This window comes from Taurulus bubalis (assembly GCF_910589615.1).
Source record: "Taurulus bubalis genome assembly, chromosome: 6".
Classification (NCBI taxonomy): Eukaryota; Metazoa; Chordata; class Actinopteri; order Perciformes; family Cottidae; genus Taurulus; species Taurulus bubalis.
In genome coordinates, this window is record NC_136594.1 from 13,865,813 (window position 1) to 13,886,449 (window position 20,637).

The window sequence follows — 20,637 nt, forward strand, 5'->3', positions numbered from 1 at the left end:
ACTCGCCCCTTTGAACCTTGTTGTTCCAGTCGGTCACAATTCATTCATTTCTATGTATTAGTATACATTTTTACATTGGGCTTTGTTACTGTACCATTCAGAGTCTGAATTATAGAACATTGCATTCTTAAAACATTCCGAATTGTTTTAGTTGTTAATGCTGTTGACAGTATTTTCTGATTCATGGAGTAAAACTAAAATAAATCCCAAACTCCCCCTTTAAAAACCTTTGACTCGAATATGTCAACATAATTAAACAATCATTTTGAACCTGGCTTTATCCCAGTTTCAGATTTTTGTTCTGGAAATTGATTCAAATTAACAAACAAGTTTTTCATATTTAAACATACACCAACAGCTCACAACATACTTTGAGTAATGTTATGTTTTACCTCTGGAACAGAACCTGGAGGTTTTGGTTTCCCTTTGGCTGCCTGATGTCTAGATTATACAAAAATAATCTGGACATATTTGCTGAAAAGAATGCTGTTGCATTTTTCAATGATGTAAACACCACTCGCCTCCATTGTGTGTGTGTGTGAGGTGGCAGCAGATGTTAAAACTTTAAACCTGGAAAACTAAAACAAACTTTTATGCGTGGCTCAACACCACTATTAGAAAATAATTCAAGTGAGAAGAAAATGTTTAGTTATAGATTATAGGTAAATATTATAGTTAATTTTCTTAATTGTCCGATTATTCTGTATGTCTTTGATATCTCTGTTGATTAATTTTAACTTGTGAATACTGTTCCTTGAAGGCAATGCAGCTTTGCATATTTTGCTTTTCGAAGAACTACATGACATTGAGCCTACATGGCCCTGGCAGAGAAGCAAGTAAGTTTGTTTCTATTTTCATTTTATTCTTGTCAAATGACTGATGACACAGTGAGCCAACATGATGTGAATTGTTTCTCACACTTTAGAAACAGAAGATAACTCTAATCATAGCTGTTCTTTGAACTGAACTAAACACACACAAAAGTCCCCTCTATTTATCAGAACAATATTTCACACATATTCTCATTCAATCAGTGGGCCAGTGTGTACATTGTTTTTTTTCGTGGTCTTTAATATTGCAGGCTTGAGCTAACAACAGGCGTTTGAACCTTGAGAGAAAAGTCCACAACTGGGCATCCCTGTGTTATGCAGCCCAGAGAAATGATGTCCACATGTGGGGATAAATGCATAACTAAGTTCTCTGGAGTCACTCCTCCACTGGCCTCGATCAGCAGTGTTGGGAACTTCTCCTTCAGGGCATGAGCTGCAACATGGAGCTCCTATGGTGAGAGACATGTGGAGGAGGGATGTATTGTCTCATATAGTGGTTCAGTGGCAGGGTGAGTTCAAACCAGGCAATTAAAAGAAGTGAGCGGGGCTTGTGTTATTTTGATATTCTTTACCTGAGGTTGAAAGTTGTCCAGCATAACAATGTCTGCTCCAGCTCTAGCTGCCTCTCTGCCCTCCTCTGCAGAGCGGCACTCCACCTCAATCTTACTGCTGAAGCCAGACACCGACCGGGCAGCTTTCACAGCCTAGAGAACAAACAGGGTGGATTTTTTTGTTGCAACACATCTGACTTTAGATGTCAATCTCTGTCAAACAGAACTTCCTAAAAACAGACCTGATTGCAACACAAGGCCACAAGTATTCGTAAACACACTGTAAAAATGTTATTTGAAAATCTTTAGAGGTAAAGAAAGATTCTACTTTCATGAGCATATGAAACCTATTCTGAATACAATTTCTAGATTTCAAATGCACATTCGACCACTGAATGTGAGCAACTTAAATGTACTTTTTATTATGGTTTTAGGGATGGGAATGTCTGACTGTCTTTTGATCCGTCGGTGGGATGTTTTTTAGGTACAAAATTGCCCTTAAAATGTGGTTAATTGAACTCACATACTTTTAAATAGACAACTTTAAAAGTAAAATAGTTGAATGCTATAAACAGAGGGGTAATTATATTTATACTTTTTCAAAGTTTTGTCAATATTTTCAATACATTTGGAAGTAATGTTTTTTTTTGCTTTTCAAATTAAATATAATATTATGACCCCTTTTTATCTTTTGAACATGTAGAGGTTTGTGGTGTTTAATTTTTCAATAAGCTGTGAGAATAAATATTATACGAGCCATTGTCTCATCTGTGGTGCAGCCGCCCACCTGTGTGATATTTCCTGATGCCCAGACGTGGTTGTCCTTCAGCATCACCATTCCACTCAGGTCCTGTCTATGCATGGACACACTGCCAACCAGCATTGCATACTTTTCCACCAGACGGAACCCCGGGGTGGTTTTGCGTGTGCCAGCTACTTCTCCATGCCAGCCTCTCGCTGTTGCCATTGCCTGGAGCTGAGAACAGCGTGTGGCGATACCCGAGGCCCGAGCCAGGCAGTTGAGAGCCGGCCTTTCCCCAAGAAGGAGGCACCTTGCTGGGCCTCTCACCACAGCAGTCAGCGTAATGGCATCTGGACCTGTTGAATGAGACAAAGACCATAATCTTCGGATGCTAGCAGCCACTGGTAGCCAATGCAGGGTATGGAGTAACGGTGTAGTGCGGAAGAACTTGGCGAGGTTGAAGACTGCTGCAGTCTGGATGAGCAGCAGAGGTTGGATGGCACATGGCGCAAGTTTCATTAATATAGGTGCAAGATGACCAGATCCTGGACCAGAACCTGTGCCACATCATGGGCGGAGAATGGACATATCCTCCTGATGTTGTGGATAATAAATCTGCAGGAGCAGTTTGTCACAATGACAGACAGCTGGTCATCCTGTGTCACACCCAGGTTGTTCACATTTCGAGTCAGGGAAACCACAGAGTTCTCAGTGGTAATAAAGAGGTAATGGAAGAAAGAACAAGGTTTAGCTTCAGGTAGTGTGCAGATATTCACTGAGAGATGTCTGCCAGACACGCAGAGAGTCGTGCTGTAATGCTAATTGATTTTATTATGTATATTTCCTGAAACCATGTATGTGTAAGACGAAGGAGCTAGTCATTGACCTTTGACAAAGGAGCGAGACGCATCTTGAGTTTTCACCCAAAGTTGGCAGGTTGAAATCGTTTCTACTGCTCTTACAAATAGCTTGGGGTTCATATTTATATGAAATAGTATGTGTAAGAACATTTTATTATTGCTTTATAAAAAGGTGCAGTCCAGGTTATTTTTACCCAGGAAATGAGTAGAAAGCTGAGGGGCTAGTTCCTTGTTTTATGCTGCAGTAAAGAGAATAACAACCAACGATAGGAACAGGATTTAAGGGCACTCCAACTATTCTGTGTTGTACTGACATTAAGTTAGGAGACCCACAAGAGACAGATTTTTTAAAAGAATATTCAAAACTGATGCAGCAGAAACTGAGATATCCTGTCTTTTTAGTCAACACATTGGATAAAATTCCATTATGCAAGTTAGTAGCATCTTTGGTTAAACTCTCTGTGCTCGGTGAATCCCCCTGATGAAATAAATGTATGGGTGTTCACCTGAACAATAAACTGGACAGACAACATAAACGCACAATATAAAAAGGGACTCTATCTGCTGATTCAGGTCTTTTGAAGTGCAGGGAGGACTCCTGAGAGGACCTTTTTTGACTCTGTGGTGGGATCAGCCATCTTTTATGGGGCGGCCTGCTGGGGCAGCAGAATCTCGACTGCCGACAGGAAGAGACTGAACAGACTAGTCAAAAAGACCAGCTGTGTCCTGGGATGGCCCCAAGATCCAGTGGAAGTTCAGTTTGATCATATCATATTTAACTTTTTGTTGTCTTCTAAGTAGTTTTCCTTATTTATTTTTACCTTTACTGTGTGATTACTTATTTATTATATTTGTTTTGATTTTGTTTTTTTCTTGTTGTTTTTTTTTTACTTACAGTATGTCGCTTGCACTATCCACTCTGCTGCTGTAATCCTGCAGAGTGGGACGCTGTAGGACTAAAAAAGGATTCTCTTTATTTATTTTAAAGATTTTTTAAGATGCACTGGCTTCTTTACTGGTTTAATTTTCAGGAGCATCACTTATGTTTTTTTATTTTTATTTAATGGCTCGGTGGGCTTCTGAGCTACATTGATGTCCTTGTGGAAAATGTGCTAGTTTGTCATTTATTACATTGATTATTGATGGACGTGGTCTGTTGGAGCTGTCTGACTGGTGCGTCTTTTGTCCAAACAACCAAACTAGTTTCCTCTTTATAAATATATATATGAATTTATAGATGTATTTAATCAAATATCTCGGTGCTTTGGAGGACAATGTGTAATACCGACCAATCTCAGCTCCCTCCTGATGAATCCAGTCCACGGTGCAGCCGACCTCAGTGAACACTGCTGTGAAGAAGGGGCTCCCTGCCAGGACACTGTTTGGTGTTTTACACAGCAACCGTGCCTCGACCTCCTGTGTCCCCACGCACACTCCTGCCGGGTCAAAGTTTGGTGTGTCCTCTGTCAGCCACTCTCGTGCCAGCCGAGTCAGAGTGTGAGGTGGGACGGAGTGCGCTGCTTTGTGTGAGGGCCAAGACATTCTGAAACGTGTGTAAATGGAGGAAACTGGTAACTTGTTGTTCCACTTGACATGAAAGTAGAAACTGATAATCAGATAATGAAGTGAAATAACTCTAAATGGGCTTTCTTGTCTCGCAATAACTTTGGAATTCAGAAAATCCTGGGCTATGTGCTGTGAAGGACACTTTCAAAGTTTAACAATACATTTGTATTGTTCCTCTCACTCTGTTTCCATAAGAGAAGGAAAGTGGAGAGGTTTTAGCAACTCAACAACTGTAGAAATAGCAAAGCAGATATTACACTCTGACAGACTTAAGTGGCAGTAACAAAAAACATCATTGGGGTTATTTATTATAGAGTCTCATAAGCATGAGTAAAAAAGCCTATATGTTAAGACTACTACATTCAACAGATCTGTTTCTCAGCACCCTACCCACCAAATTTAAGGAAACAACTAAATAAGGTGGAGAAACATAACAAATGCAGATGCCTCCATATCGGGCACAAATGCTGGGAATCATAGGCTGTGGCCTTCACGGTAACCAGGCCACCCAATGGAACACCCGTGGGAGATTTTAGAGCAACTTGTTAGACAGAGCTCTCCACCACCATCAAAAAGACAAGTGAGGCAAAATCTTCAGGAAGAATGCTGTTCATCCCTCCAGTAGAGACGCGCAGCTCTGGAGGCTTACTAAAACACTTTATGAAACTGTTTCCTTTAATTTATCAAGAATCTGCACAGTATACCTACTATGTATGCTTCATTTTTTTCTTTCTCGCTTATTCAGTCTAACCCGCATATAAAAATGTTAACTTCAGAGGTCAGTGCTGTATCATAACCTACAACGAGGTAGAGTTTACAAGGAATTATTACAACCACAGCATATTCTGTCACACATGCACTAGTTTTGACCGATCCAAACAACACAAATATATGCAAATGAGATATGTACTTACTTCCAGCAATGGCTCTCCGATTTCTGTTTTTCACAGACTGTCGAGTTGAAATGCTGAGCGCAAAGAGCCACAGAAAAAAAGTGACATGGAATTTGACCCGTGTTCATGTTGGAATGCTTACAAGCTATCGAAGAGTTAGGCCTTAATATTGATTGTTTAAATCAACGCTGATTCACAAGTCAGAATGCATATTTGGAAAAAATTATGGAGGTAAATTCAAGTCAATGCAGCTGAGCAACATATGTGCGTAACCTGCTGTAGGCCTGCTAACCCACAGATAGTGCATGCAAATCTACAATATGCAACTCTTTTGTATTAGGGATATGTGATCAATGTAATATATTATGCACAACTTTTTTTTGTTTTTTTTGGCATTTTGCATACAAATCTTTACTTGCCTCTTTTCTAAAAACAGGCTTTCCACCATGATTATTTTAGAGCCTCTGTTGCTCTCATTGTGTGCTCCAAGGAGGTGGTGATCTGCAGCAGTGTGCTAACTATATGCAGAGTAGAGTTATTACAACACCAACCACATTATAAAGCAATAAAAACAACTCACAATGTAGAACAGATTAACAACTACATTGCTTTTAATGAGACAGACTGCTTCTTTTTAAATCCCGATGGAGGCTTTATGAATGCTTATCCCAGCCTCAGGCTAGATGCCACTGCAAGGTAGACAGTCCATGAGGATGAGCAGTGCTGGATGGAGACATGTCCAGCAAAATGGGAGGACTCACACATCCATTACTGCCTTTAGGCAAAAGGTTGCATATTTCAACTTCTAAATAAATTGTGTACAGGTTATGTGGTTTATGTATGCTCAATATGGGCCCTCCTGTCTCCATATGGGGAAGCAGACAGGAGGAACTTGCTCAATATCCTCAAAGCTTAAGGCTTAATATCAAACAGTAAGATCCTTCGTAGTTCAGTCCCACTTTCTATAGGGCACCATTTATGAAGCGGTAAAACGTTGTAGTAGTGGCTCCTATTGTCTTGTTATTTACTTGCTTTGATACTCTTATTGTGGATATTATTTCAAAAATAAAACTGACCCGAGTCTGACAAGGATCACAATGTCACGAAGTGTTTTGCTAACAGTGCATTATCATGTGCACAATTCCCAGACATGCAGCTTTACCGCATTCCCTCTCTCATATTCACATGTCTAATGGTCTATTCACAGACCATATACAGTCTAATCCTTCCTAAAAATCAGTCTGTGGTCTATTTATTATGCAGTATAGGATCTACTCCTTATGTTGTCTACTCAATACACAGTCTGTGTGCCGAAGAACAGTGGCGGTGACGTCAGACAGACGACATGCCTGAGCAGCTTTGCGCGCTCCCGACGCCAACGAACACGAGCCGAGGCTTCCTCCACATCCATAGCTAGAGCAAGAACCAGGAAGTGTACACATGGAGGGTGTGTCGTTCCATGCCAGTGAATGTTTTATTTTTAAAAACACAGTCCTCCTCCTCGGATAAATAATGGGGGACTCAGCGAGGACCAAGCGGCGGGAGCAGCTGAAGCGCTGGGCCGGCTCATGCACCAACAAAGCGTCGGCCGTACCCAGGCGGAGGTGGCGGGGCGATGCCGAGAACGGAGCCGGGGAGCCGGAGGCCCAGTTTAGCGACCCGCCTCGGGACCAGCCAGTGTGTGTAGGCATAGATGAAATCAGTCCCCTCCTCAAACGACGGTGAGGAAGCGTCTCGTCGAAACGTTTTACAATAACGGCCGGCGGCTAACACCCAGCTAGCTTAGCTTAACATCTGAATACCTGCGAAAGGAGGAATGCTGTGCTTGGGCTTGGACAAAATAACACGAGCTATATGTATTTAATTACATTATTCTAGCCCCCTTCAGCTAAAAACATGTACACAACTGTCATTGACCAGTGGTCATCATTTGTAGTGTTTGTGTTAGCTAGCTAGCAGCTAGCTAGCAATTCTTAAGTCAGTCCTGGTGATGGTCTGCTTGTCCACCGTGTTGCTTATCCACTTCACAAATTGACATTTTGGGGACTGACATTAGAAGACCTCAATTGTTAGGAAGCCCCATTGTTGCATTAGGTGACATGGTCCTTCAATAACATAAACTAGGCTACTGTGGTTTACTTTGAATTGATTACACATAAATTGCCCTGCAGCTTTAAATATTCACCAGTGCACCAAAATCAATTGGCAAAAAGTCCACAAGAAATACACATTTAACTTTTGTTTGAATTTCGTTTGCAAAACGTGACCCGCTGTTTTAGGGAATTATTTAGCCCTTTTAAAAATAGACTTTGATATTTTGACTTTTGACTTTAGACAATGATAGTCGGGATGAACATTTTAAGAGATGGGGAAAAATTAATTGTTGGCTTCAATATTTTCATTGGATTTGTTGACAGGAACAAAGCCTCAACCTGTAATTTAACCTCTTTAACTGTCTTATCAAATCACATTGATTTTGATCAAGGTTACTGCAACAGTGTTGTAAGCTCAACTTCTGGTGCTACAAGGCATGTTTCTTCTTTAAATTGACAAAACTGCTCACGAGAGGTTGTCTAGCTCACTGTATTTTTTGTGTTTAGGAAAAGTGTGAGATTTGACAGGGCTGCAGAGTTCCTGGCCGCCTGTGCCTGCGGAGACACTGAAGAGGCCCAGTTGATGCTGAAGGATGCCAAAGCAACAGAAACAAGGAAGGGGGAGGATGCGGCAGAAATTATCAACTGTTCCAATGCCGATGGAATAACTGCTCTCCACCAGGTGAGGCAGTTTCTCCTCTTAGGTTTTTTGATGCTGAGATGAATTAGATATATTAATAGTTGCATTATTATTATTATTATAATAATTATTATTATTATTAACGTTTTGGTTTCCTCTCTTCTACACAGTCCTGCATAGATGGCAGCATGGAGATAGTGTCCTTCCTTTTGGATCATGGTGCCAACGTAAACCAGGTTGACAGTGAGGGATGGACACCACTGCATGTTGCTGCCTCCTGCGGTTACCCTGACATTGCAGAGTGAGTGGGATACGTCTCTATAGTTAGCGTACTGCAGTAGCATAACCACTGTATAATACAGTACTTGTTGACACTTTGGAGACGTCAGAATGCAGCGGGCGTGCCAGAGTATTTGTGCATTTAACAATACTAACATTGTTTTCCTGTTTGGCAGTCAGCTGAAGCATGAGTGGGTTGGCCTGGCACACAAATGCATGCAGCTCAAATGATTTAGCAGTTGATGAACCATTTATTCCATTTTACAGTCTCTTGTTCTGTGAATAATGCCCTTTAGGTAATGTGATATAATTAGGTGTGTCTATCTAGAATTGGTTGTCCTTGTGTAGACTTTACAGATGTTTCTGCAGTTAAATGGTTTCTCACTCTGTCCATGTTTGTTCTGACAGTTTTCTTTTGCAGCAAGGTGCGTCTGTCTCTGCTGTGAACTGTGATGGTGACGTTCCAATGGACATTGCTCTCGATGAGACCACTGAGTCCCTTCTTCAGAGTTACACTCTGAGACAGGGTGAGTGCTGTCTTTTGACAGCTACCCACCCATTTTTAAAAGGATGCTTCATCATTTGTTTGTGCTTAATCTAATGTATGGTGCTGCTAGACTGCTCCACTAACAACAGCCCTAAATGTTCGCTTTTTGCGTCCGATACCAATATGATAACTGAGGATATTAAGCTTACAAATGCAACGATGTGAAGAAGGGAAAAATATTTTCATACTGATCGGTTTATTTTTTCCTGTGCGTGCCTGCATGTTGCTCACTGACCTACACAGAGAACACAAGAGAGAGAGAGGCAACAATGCACATTCAGAACCTGGTTTCATATGGCTTACCCAGTCCATAGCCAAGGCTCAGCATTATTGGATCGAAGTATCAAATAATATTCCATTACCGGAACAATGATTTTGAATTTTCTAACTTCTGAACCAATAATATTGAGACTGATACATCCCTAATAACTACCCAAATGGAATGCCTCATAGTGTAGACAGAGATAAAAGAGACATATTTTACATTTTCTCTCTGTGTCCAGGTGTGGACTTGGATGCAGCCAAGCGGCTGGAGGAGGAACAGATAATGACAGACGCCCGGACCTGGCTGACTGAGGGCCCACCTGCGGATGTAAGACACCAAAGGACCGGGGCCACCCCACTGCATGTGGCTGCAGCCAAAGGCTATCTAGAGGCTCTTAAGTAAGCCTTTCCTAATGTTTTTCAGAATGGAAAAATTATCAAATTTTAACTGAGAAATGTTATTTTCTTATTCAGGAAGTCTATATTTTGTTGTATAGTATATCATGCAGTTCTGCTGTCGTCACCTTGCCGGTGTGTTGTTTAGGATACTGTGTCAGTGTGGGCTGGATGTGTCAGCTATGGACTTTGATGGCTGGACGCCTCTCCATGCTGCAGCACACTGGGGTCAGGGGGAGGCCTGCCGCATCCTTGCTGAACAGCTGTGCAATATGGAAGCTCGCAGTAATGCGGTATGGCCCCTTATTACATCATTCTTCTATTTCTATCATTCTTCTATTTTGAGTGTTCTTTACTATTACATTTAGATAATTTGTAGAAGAACTTGGTACTGTAAATCTTGGTTCTGTAAATCTAACATGTGTTTCCTTTTTTAATTTAATGTTTCATTTTTGTCATGTTGTTTCTCACTTTGTAGGGTCAGACACCATTTGATGTAGCTGATGAAAGCATTGAGGAGCTCCTGGAGGAGTTATCACAGAAACAAGCAAATGTAAGAGAGTTTGTCTTTACCTGATATTACATGCATTTACTATATGTGATTGAAGAAAAAAGAAGCACTGTCTTTTTCTTTCTCTCCACAGTCCATATTGGACAGGCAAAACCAACCAGGCTCCAACGCTGCAATTGCACTAAACAAAAAGCGGAGGTTAGTGTCCAACTGTAACTTGTCCTGAATTAAATATTTCCCAATTAAAACCTTTTTCGTTGTTCCTTTCTTCAGGTTTCCCTGACGGGTATTAAGCGTGAACTAAAAACAGATATACATGCCAGTAATACCTACATATATTATTTATTACATAAAGATTGTTATAATACCTACTTGCAGTGAGACACAGTAAGACAAACATTGCCATGGAATCAACGCAGGAGGTCTGAAGAGTTTCTTTGAGTAGTGTCACCCAATAAGGTTCCTCACTGCCAACACCTGTCCCCATTTTGTCTTCAAGGAGCTCAGTGTGCAGGATGAGTAGTAAAGAGAAGATGAATGTGCAGGAGCAGTCTAATGAGAGGGGTGTTTCAGGAAGCCTGGATCTGAGTGAGGAGAAAGAGAGCAGCCCTGGTAAGCCTGCTGCTGTGTTGATAGAAGTACTACATACTCAGTAAATGCCTGTGATCTTGCTGATTACTAAAGATGCTGGTTCTCTTTTCCCAGAAAGCTCCACCGTGTCCAGTCCAGAGAGCGTGACCACATCCACAGCTAGCCTTGCTGACAAGGTACAAATCACAGTGCACATCAGCCAAGTGTTTTATATGAAGTACATCATGGAAAAGACCAAATGTGATAACTGGTTGTACCTTTTTTCAATGTATGCTCTTGGTGATTTTAGATCTTCGCCCTTTTCTGCTCTCATCCTTAATATTCACAACACATTCTCTGCACAGCATAGAACTTGTAAATAGTTAAGTTGTGTTCTACAAAACCACTGCTATTTTAAAAAGCCTTTTAAATTTGCTCCAGTGCAGTTGATGTCATTAAAACTCCTAGAAAATCCTTAAATTTGTATGGAAATTTGAAGAAAATATAGTTGTTGTTGTTTGCATTGGGATTTTGCCTCAGTTTTAAGCTGAATATTGACTGACTTTTGTTTAATTTCATTCAGTAGTTTTCTATAAAAGGAAAACAAATGAAGACTAAAACTATATTATAAATATGAGGAAATCAGAAAAAAGCCATAATGTGGTATGTCGAATGTACTAGCAATACAAATGAGGAAGGGATGGGAACGTATACCGTAATATGCGGGTTATGAGGCGCACCCTTTTATAAGCCGCATCTACTAAATAAAACAAAAGTCGTATTTAATCATAAACATGCCGCAGCGGTTTATATGCCGCTGCTGCTACTGCCCGCGTTCCTGCTGCCCGGGTCGGGCGTTGAGTCGGGGCTGGTCCCGCTAACTTTGGTGATTGTCAGGGAGCTAGCTGCTGCAGCTATTAATCTAAAGTGGAATTAGTTTGTAACTATGGTGGTTGTCGGGCAGCAGCTAGCTCCCGACAAACACCGAAGGTAGCGGGACCAGCTACCTCAGTGTTGTTTACTTGAGCTCAAACAGTGCAGCCACAAATTCTTGTGCCAATGCCCTTTTTCCTGTGTCTTACATGATTCAGACACCAGAGGAGAAAAGTGAGGAAGAGAATGAGCAGGACAAGGCCAACCGCACCGCCATAGTCCAACCAACCCCTCAGACGAGGGATGCCGCGGCTGAGAGCCCCAACACCCCCAACACGGACAGGCGCAAGTAAGAAACAACAGTGTTTTCAAAAGGAACACAACACTTTTTGTATTCAATAAAAAAAAATGTAAAAGCTGTCCCCAAACGGATCAACATACAGATAAATGGTTAAAATGTCAAATGTATGTAATAGTTTGTTACATATAATTTGTTTGTGTTGCTGCATTTAGGTTCCAGGCTCCAGTCAGAGACGAAGAGTCTGAGTCTCAGAGGAAAGCTCGTTCTCGGCTTATGCGACGGTCTCGTCGCTCCACACAGGTACTAATCAATTTTATTATGTGCAAAGAAATTGTTACACGTCATTTTTGGATTTCAATCTCAGAAAATATGGTTTCTAGGGTTGCAAGAGCAGTGTTAACAGCAGAGTCAATTTAAATAATATCTTGCTGCAAACAAATCCTGAACCGAAATAACAAAATTACATTTCTTTCTATGTCTATATTCAGCCATGTTGCTGCTCACTCTTCTGTAGTATGAGTTGACCTCTTTTATTAATGAATAGCCGCTACTCTAATTTAGTAATAAACACATTTAATGTCAACAAATATTTGAAATTTACAATCTTTTATTTTGAGGCTACAAAATCAGGAAATGTTGGGTTTTCATCACCATTAACTTACTCAGACAGCCTGTCTCAGCTTTTCTTCAGCCCCGGTCTTCCTCATCTCTTCTTTGCTCTGGCTCAAGAGAGGAAGATGATGCGAGACATACATTTGTCCAGATTGTGCTCACTTGCTGTCCACACCTCACTTAGATCCAAGCCACCTTGGCATGTGGTCTGGCTGATTGGATCCCAATCTGAGCAAGATCTGATCTCGGAGCGTACAGATTCGTATTGCTATTCTTGACCAAAGAAATTTGTTGAATAGTTGTAATAATCATCCGATCTGTAAAACTGAGTTTCTCCACAAAGGCCCCTCTTTAAATCTTGTGTTTACCAGAGATATGTTAATTTGTTTTGTGAACATAATTCATTCAGCATGTAAAAAGCATAAAGTCGATAAAGAACCTAAACTAAAGAGATCTTAGTCGACTAAGACCATTTCAACATTTAGTGGTCTAAGAGAGGTCATCCCTACAGACTTGACAGTTAATGCGTCCTGGCATGATCGGATAAACAAACAGGTTTAAAAGACCAATGCTTGGGTTAACTTTATTATTCCAGGACTTGTGTGACTGTAAGTACAGCATCATGCTGCACACCTTTTGAGTTACATATATATTTTTTTTAAAAATGATTGCGGCTGGGCACGTTAACGCACTTTAACTTTTTTGTTTTGCATTGGGAGGGGCTTAATGCTGCCGCACACAGGTGCTGCATATTAAATCTCTCCCTGACGGCGTAGTTAAGATCTGGGCATCTTATGGCTCTCCCAGTCCGGCCAATTGAGGTCAATCAAAAAAGAAATAATTAAGATGCACGCCATAAATGCAATACAACGCCACTGCTTTTACGCTGAAGGTGATTTACAATAAACTGAACATGACAAAAGAAGGAGTGGCTTGTCCCTCACAGGGACCCTTACTACTGAACAGACTGTTTATGTTGTTCCCTGATAAAAGACAAATGTTTCTTCTTCAGCATGATATTAATCTGTTTTACATTAGAATAAAATAGTCTATGACATCTGAAAAATAAATAGAAGATTTAGTTGAATGACCAGTCATATAGAAGCATTAAAAAAATAAAAATCCCTAGGATATATTTTTGATGTATATACTGTTGTTAACTTGCTGTTGCTCCAGAGTACCTGTTACTAACATTAATACACTAGTTTTTATTTCATTATTGAATTTGGCGCATAATGCAATTAATCGCAGAAAAATCATGCGATTAATCAGTTAATTTTTTTCAACTTTGCCCAGCCCTAATTATATATTATTTATGTTTTGCCCCATTCTTGGGACCGTGTATTTTCCCCATAAACTGTTCAGTTCATAGTGTAATTTAAAGCCTGATTGATGTTGTTCTGCTCTGTGCTGTCAGGGTGTGACTCTGACAGACCTGAAAGAAGCAGAGAAAACTGTGCCTAAAGCTGCAGATCCACCGCCGCGCAACATCCAGCCTGTCAGCCCAATTGTTACTGTCACGCCTGCTGAAAGGGGTGAGTAAGGATGAAACGTGTCACTTCTATTTACTGTAATACTAGACTGCCAAATATAAACATGCTGTATGTTATGGGTGGAGTGCACTTCCGGAAGGTTGACGTTTCCTCACATTGGTTTTAAGGGCTACTGCTGCTGTGGTGTGGAGTGTTAGGTGTGGTTCAACTGTCAGGGTGGCGACCATATATTCATATTGTCGTGGGTAGTATACGTCTTCCTCTTTATGTTTCGGTCACCCTTTCCCACAGTCAATGCTTTAATTTTTTCTTATGGTGAACTGAGCATTTCCTTGTCTGATATATCATGGTGACACCATGTTCACATGAATCTGCCTGTTGGATCAGTTTTTTTTTAACATAACCCAGTGAAACATTTGCTCACTAAGCCAAACGGACCATTTTGTTGTTTGTTCATGTCAATTAAGCTTGCTGCTCTCAACTTGCAGAGCTCTGAAGTAGAAACAAAGGTCAAAGATGATACAACTTCCGGTTTTACAGAAAGTTACATTTGGAAACTAATCTACTTGATTGAATAGATTAATCGCTAACTGAGCTACAGTGACGCATCTGTGAAGCACCTTTTTGTGTTCTAGACGTGTTTCTTACATGTTGTTCATTCTTCTTTGCATCTCTACACTGACATGGGACGTGGTTAGTTCGGTTCTTGACTTAACCAAATATCTTTTAGGAATATTTTTTGTCAACCTCCATGTGTTTCAGATACAGACCTGGTGAACCAGGGGGAGCCGGAGGGAGAGAAGCGTCTAGGAGTGAAGGACAGGAGGAGAGGGAGGAGGGAGAGACGTTCCACTGGCATCGTTCAGCCAGGTGAAGAGGTAAGAAAGAAACCAACCGTACATCATCAAACATAACAGAAAGCTCACCGCAGTGTTTCCCATTAATTAGCCCACCACCGTCTTGGTAAATAATGGGAAACACTTTTCTATTATGCTATCTACCCCGCCAAAGTATCATAATGAACCTCCATATTTTTTAAATCCTCGATGGGTTGGCTGGCTGGTGCATTTCCTGCGCAGCGATGCACAGTCACTTTAGCCAGTGCTAAAACTAGACAATTGTTTACAGGACACATGCACACAATATGTTTTTGAGGAAATATCCTCAAAAACATATTGCCATGTGATTGCCATCACGCTTGAACCCCCGGGAGGCCTGTGCATTAAAACAGCGGTGGGAGGGAGGAGACTACAACAACACAAGCTGTCATATTTCATCAAACTTGCGGTCATTATATACTAATGTTGGATTTTGATTGATACAAGAAAGACTACAAAATGTGCAATAATTAAGCAATAAGGTACGAGAGGCAGTACTGTGTCGTGCAAAAATGTACTGTTCAAGGGAGTTGTTAGGCCCGACGTGCAGCGGAGGGCCGGCAAACCCTTGAACTGTACATTATTGTAGACACAGTACTGCCTCGAGTACCTTATTGCTTTCATAATACGGATACCTGCGACTTTATAAATAGTAATAGTAATCTCCCTTTCAGCACAGAATAGTTGTAGCCACCAAACGTTGTGTATCGCATTTCAGCAACAGAGAAAATAGTCCCGTACGTGTATGGCGGTTGCTATGCAACCGCCATACACGTACGGGACGCACATACGGGACTATGAAACTGACTGCCTGGTCAGTAAATCTGTGATTTACTGACCAGGCCGGTTGGAAGCAGGTGGAAGATGACACGCAGCCACCGATGTAAATAAGTGCTCTCGCTGCTTCTGTCCGTCTTTTCTCCACCATTTTTCTCCTCCATGATGTTTAGAGAACTTGCCTTGCGTCGGGAAATTACCGACGTAATTATCTCTCACTGGAAATTATCACGATTTTGTGGTCAAACCCTTTTCATTCCTCATCTCATTTTAGGGAGGAAGTGGCGTGTGTGTTGTCGTTCGTTATGCTAGTGTGGGGGATGCTAAGTGAGCTTGTTAGCTGTTCCGTTTGAGCTAGCGTTACTGTTAGCGAAGAGCCCCGTTGCAATACTGTGAACACTCAAGCAATACACCTGCAAGTTAAGGAAACCAGCGTCTGCGAGTCGTTACTGCAGACGTTACAATATCAAAGTTTACACGAACATGTTTGGTAACTGTCAAGCTTGAAATGACAACTAACGATCGCGCAATTTAAATCTACCTGTTATTTTTAAGTGCGCACTGATATGGAACGCTCTAAATGTAAACAGGCTGTACAGTACTTTATGGCTGAATAAACTACACGTCGTGACTCACTCTCAACCAATCAGAATGCTTGATTTGATTTACCCGTATTATAATCTCATATAATACATTAGTGACAGCTCATAAAAACTGTAGCCTAAAATATAATATCTGTATATTTATCTTCTCCATAGCAGATACATAGCTCATAAGTCGGTGGTAATGTGCATTATTGTGAGATGAACCATGACAGAGTGAGCAGGACCCTGACGCAAGGCAGCACAAAAATAACCCCACATGCATTAGAATAATGATTTGGATGTGAATTACCATGGCAACGGTCTAAGCTGTTGATGTATTTGGGTCAGCTTTTTGCTGTGTCAATGATTAGCAACTTTGATTTTGTGCTCTATAATACACAGCATTGTATTATGTAGCGATAAAAGCAGCGATGTGAAGCGCCACTACGAGACAAAGCACAGATCTTTAGAGCAAACGTACCAACTCGCATCTGAAATTAAGGCACAGAAGAATTAATCTAAGAGCCCAAAATGATCAGAACCCTAACACATTAATTAACTGACCAACAATGATGTTAACAGAGATGAGAAATGAGCTGAAACAAGTGGTTTACTAATCACAGATGAAGTCAGAGGATAGAACCTTGAAGTTAGAGCATAGAACCCTGTGATCAGAGCATCGAACAATGACATCATAGAACCCTGAGGTCAGAGCATAGAACAATGACATCATAGAACCCTGAGGTCAGAGCATAGAACCCTGAGGTCAGAGCATAGAACAATGACATCATAGAACCCTGAGGTCAGAGCATAGAACCATGAGATAAGAGAATGTAAGATCAGAGCATAGAACCCTGAGGTCAGTGCATAGAACCCTGAGGTCAGAGTGGTTTAACAAGTGGTTTAATAACCACAGATAAAGTCCCTGCACACACATTTCTCCTTTTTAGATGACAAGAATATAATATCTTCACTCTTTTGATTGACATCGCTTGATGACCGAGTAAACTGAATTTAAAGCTGCAGGACAATTCAGTTAAATTTTTCAAAAACTGTCACATTAGTCTTTTTTTTTTTTTTTTTTTTAAAGCTTTCTGCTTTAAATCCAGTCTTTATTTTACTTGAAATAAGAGAAGATAATGTATTTATTTTATTATCTTCCCTGTTGTGTGTATTATTTCAGATTAGACATGCTAGCAAAGTGCTGTTCTACCTGTAGTGTCGTGCAGCTAACATGTGGGCCTTTTTGTTTTTCAGAATGAAAATGAGGATGATCTTTTGGATGATACCAACAGTAAGAGTACTTCCAAGTGAGTGTTTTGTCCTCTCTGTATACATTTTTTTCTTTCCCTTTTTGAGTCATGTTATGACCTATGTTCCCTTTTTTTTTTTTTTTTTTTTTTAAAGTTGTGGAGGCTATACGACTGCCTCAGAGGAAGATTGTTCAAACTTGTTTGCCTGAATTTGTATGTGAACCTGCTGGTTTAGCCTGGTAGTCGTATTGTATATGTAGTCTTATTTTCAGGACATAAATGTACATTCTTAGAAAATCATTCACACAAACTATACATTGATAAAACTATCAGGTGTTTAAAAGTCTCTTGTGTGTGTGTGTGTCTGCAGTGAGAGTCAACTGGGGGACTTATCATCTGACTACAGAACGGTATGTGTCTGACTCTTTTCTCACATATTTCTGAAAAACACACCCGAGGGCTGAAAATGAATTATAGCTGATATCTAGACAAACCAGAACAGGAGTGAAACCCAATAAACCGGAGAGAGAAATGAACAGAAAAGTAGGCCGTACTGTAGCATCACCCATGCTATTTCCATCTGCACATGTGAGCTTTTATCTTCAGGTTGTTGTCGTCTAAATATCTTTGTGTGTGTATTTCCCTCTAGCTATACTTGAAAGTGCTGCAGGAGAACCTGGCGCTTAAGGACAAGCTGCAAGAAAAGGAGCTGCTGCTCAGCCAAAACAAAGTGGAGCTGGAGAGACTCCAACAGGTTCAGATGTTTGCTGCTTACTGTCTTACCTTGTGTGTGTGTGTGTGTGTGTGTGTGTGTGTGTGTGTGTGTGTGTGTGTGTGTGTGTGTGTGTGAACATGCACAAAAGTACAAATCATCCCTTTTAATAGATGTTTGTTTCATCTTCTCATTTTATTTAACAGCAGTTGCAAAAATCATCCCCTTTTGTAAAAAGTATTTTATGTTTGGTTTTGTCAATCATAAACTTTTACAGGTTATATTCTTTCATGAGCATACAATTTTAGAATTTAGGCGAGTTTTGTAGTTCTTGAGTGACCTGTATGAATACTATTTCTCTCTGTGGCAGAGTCAAGAGTGCAGCACAAACAGACCGGCTCTCCTGGAACTGGAGAGATTTGTAAGTCTGTTTTAATACTATATAAAATATATTTCTGTATGGCAACCTCAGTTTGTGACGTTCAAACCGTTGTTCACAGGAGAAGTTGGCCCTCCAGAGGAAAGCAGTGGAACTAGAGGATGAGCTGAAGGTACTGATCTCCACATCAACACTGATTACTTGCTGTACTGAATTATTAAGTGTAATAATTTGATGCTCTATTCCCAAATGATTCTTTCAGATGAAAACTTCTGAGTAAATGTCCAAAAATGTCTATTTATTGTTAAGCTAGGCATCATCATATAAGTAGTGGTAAGCCAACTGCAGCAGGATATTTGGTCCATTACAGAGCATTCGTTTCTTTGCTCAGCACTGATGTGTCCTCAGTGCCCAGTCACTCGCTATTAGCGCCGTCCTCCATCTTTGAAGAGTTGTAAAATTAAGTGGAAAATAAACCTTTTTGCTCTTAAGCAAATTATGAGACAAACTGGGTGCCAAAGTTCTTGGTGACTCTGGTACGGATCAGTGTTCCCATCACCTCACTGCAACACATTGTGGCCCATCTATGTTGGGTACCTTTTTGTTCTAGTTGTAAAGCGGAGGTGGACCAGCTCACCTGATGCTAACGTGAAACATAATTCTGCTCACATAAAAATTACTTCTCTTGAATGACGTAAAATGTTACATTTCATGATAAAAGAGCAGAATGCTGTGATACTGTTATCAGTGTTGAAGCTAAAAACACAAATGCTTTATTATGTTTCTGTAGGTTCTGGGGGATCTCAGATCAGACAACCAGAGACTCAAGGATGAGAACGCAGCCCTCATTCGAGTCATCAGCAAACTCTCAAGATGAACCTTCAAAAAAACTACATGGAAATAAATAGTATTACTGGATTTCTTCTTTTGCCAAACTCCGAAGAAACACATCGGGAATGGAGAAGGCAGCATCGAACACCTGCACAGCACATTCTACAGTAACTGGAACCAGTATAGATTTCAGGGTTATTATCCTGTGTTTGGGCCTTTTATGTTTCGGCAGATCTACTGTATAACAAGCTGAACTGCACCGCCGGTGGACTGACGGGACATTCCTGCTCACATCCACTTTTATATTAAGTCTTCATTGTTGTATTTTTTTAACTGGACTATTTTAATGTGCTTTGCTCCTCCGAAACTTTGTATAAAATCTGTATCAAGAGACTTTAAGCCATGCACAGTGCTAGATAGCCATCTTGGTTGAGAGGGGTTGAGGGGAAGAAAAAAAAAAGCAGCAGTCAGGTGCATAGGGTGGTTACTAGAAAAAAAATTACAAATTAAAAATAGACTTACCGTAAATGTGCCAAAAACCAGCCCCAGTTGTGCATGTCCTTTGGAGAAAACGCCAAGTGGTCAGTGTTGTTTCTCAGGATGAGTCTTGGGTGGATGCGTTCTGTTTTGGCTGACTACTAATGGACCAAATTTGCATGCTCATTTCTCCCTGCTCCTCTGAATGTATATTTAATATGTATATTTATGTACAGGGGCCATTTGTTCTGACAGTGATGTAAAGGAGTAGTTTTGGTCTCTGTTGTACAAAGGACGGTTCTGGGTGCTTATCATAGAAGTCAGGTGCAGCTCATGTTCAGAGGGATTTTTACAGAAAATGTTTGTTACAAACGTCAGATCTTTCAAGAGCTTGAGGAGAATGCATTCCCTTCTCCCTCTATCTTTAGTTCTTTAAGGCAGTAGTAATTTTGCTTCACCCTTTTGACTGGACGCCTCTTAAAGCAGCGACACCTAAGCTAAGTATTCACCCTGTGACGGACGGCTGTCGGTATTCAACGGGCAGGCCAGATGGGGTCAACATTTGAATGTTTACTCCAATTTTAGAGAAAAAACTTGCATGTCAAATTGTATTTTGATGCTGTGCCTTCCAATATACATTTTTAAGTAATATTTCTATTTTGCTTTGGCAAACGTACACTGTTAAGTATAAAATACAGTATGGGTATAAATTGATTATGGCTGTT

At 40.6% G+C, this 20,637-nt stretch overlaps 2 protein-coding genes across 2 annotated transcripts; one reads left to right on the forward strand and one right to left on the reverse strand.

Annotated features, from left to right (window-relative positions):
* Positions 1-1,069: 1,069 nt before the first annotated feature.
* LOC306737425 (nicotinate-nucleotide pyrophosphorylase [carboxylating]-like) lies at positions 1,070-4,525 on the reverse strand (the record flags this gene model as incomplete). Its single annotated transcript, XM_079219159.1, has 4 exons — positions 1,070-1,279; positions 1,403-1,534; positions 2,169-2,479; positions 4,273-4,525. The coding sequence occupies 4 exons, from the start codon at positions 4,523-4,525 to the stop codon at positions 1,070-1,072; spliced, it is 906 nt and encodes a 301-aa protein (XP_079075285.1).
* Positions 4,526-6,954: 2,429 nt separating this feature from the next.
* Positions 6,955-20,584, forward strand: ppp1r12c (protein phosphatase 1, regulatory subunit 12C; the record flags this gene model as incomplete). Its single annotated transcript, XM_079219730.1, has 20 exons — positions 6,955-7,163; positions 8,043-8,217; positions 8,346-8,476; positions 8,863-8,981; positions 9,505-9,664; positions 9,810-9,954; positions 10,140-10,214; positions 10,306-10,370; positions 10,672-10,784; positions 10,878-10,939; positions 11,834-11,964; positions 12,129-12,216; positions 13,946-14,063; positions 14,784-14,899; positions 17,518-17,570; positions 17,884-17,923; positions 18,163-18,267; positions 18,596-18,646; positions 18,726-18,776; positions 19,395-20,584. The coding sequence occupies 20 exons, from the start codon at positions 6,955-6,957 to the stop codon at positions 19,479-19,481; spliced, it is 2,094 nt and encodes a 697-aa protein (XP_079075856.1). The 3' UTR covers positions 19,482-20,584.
* Between the last annotated feature and the right edge of the window lie 53 nt (positions 20,585-20,637).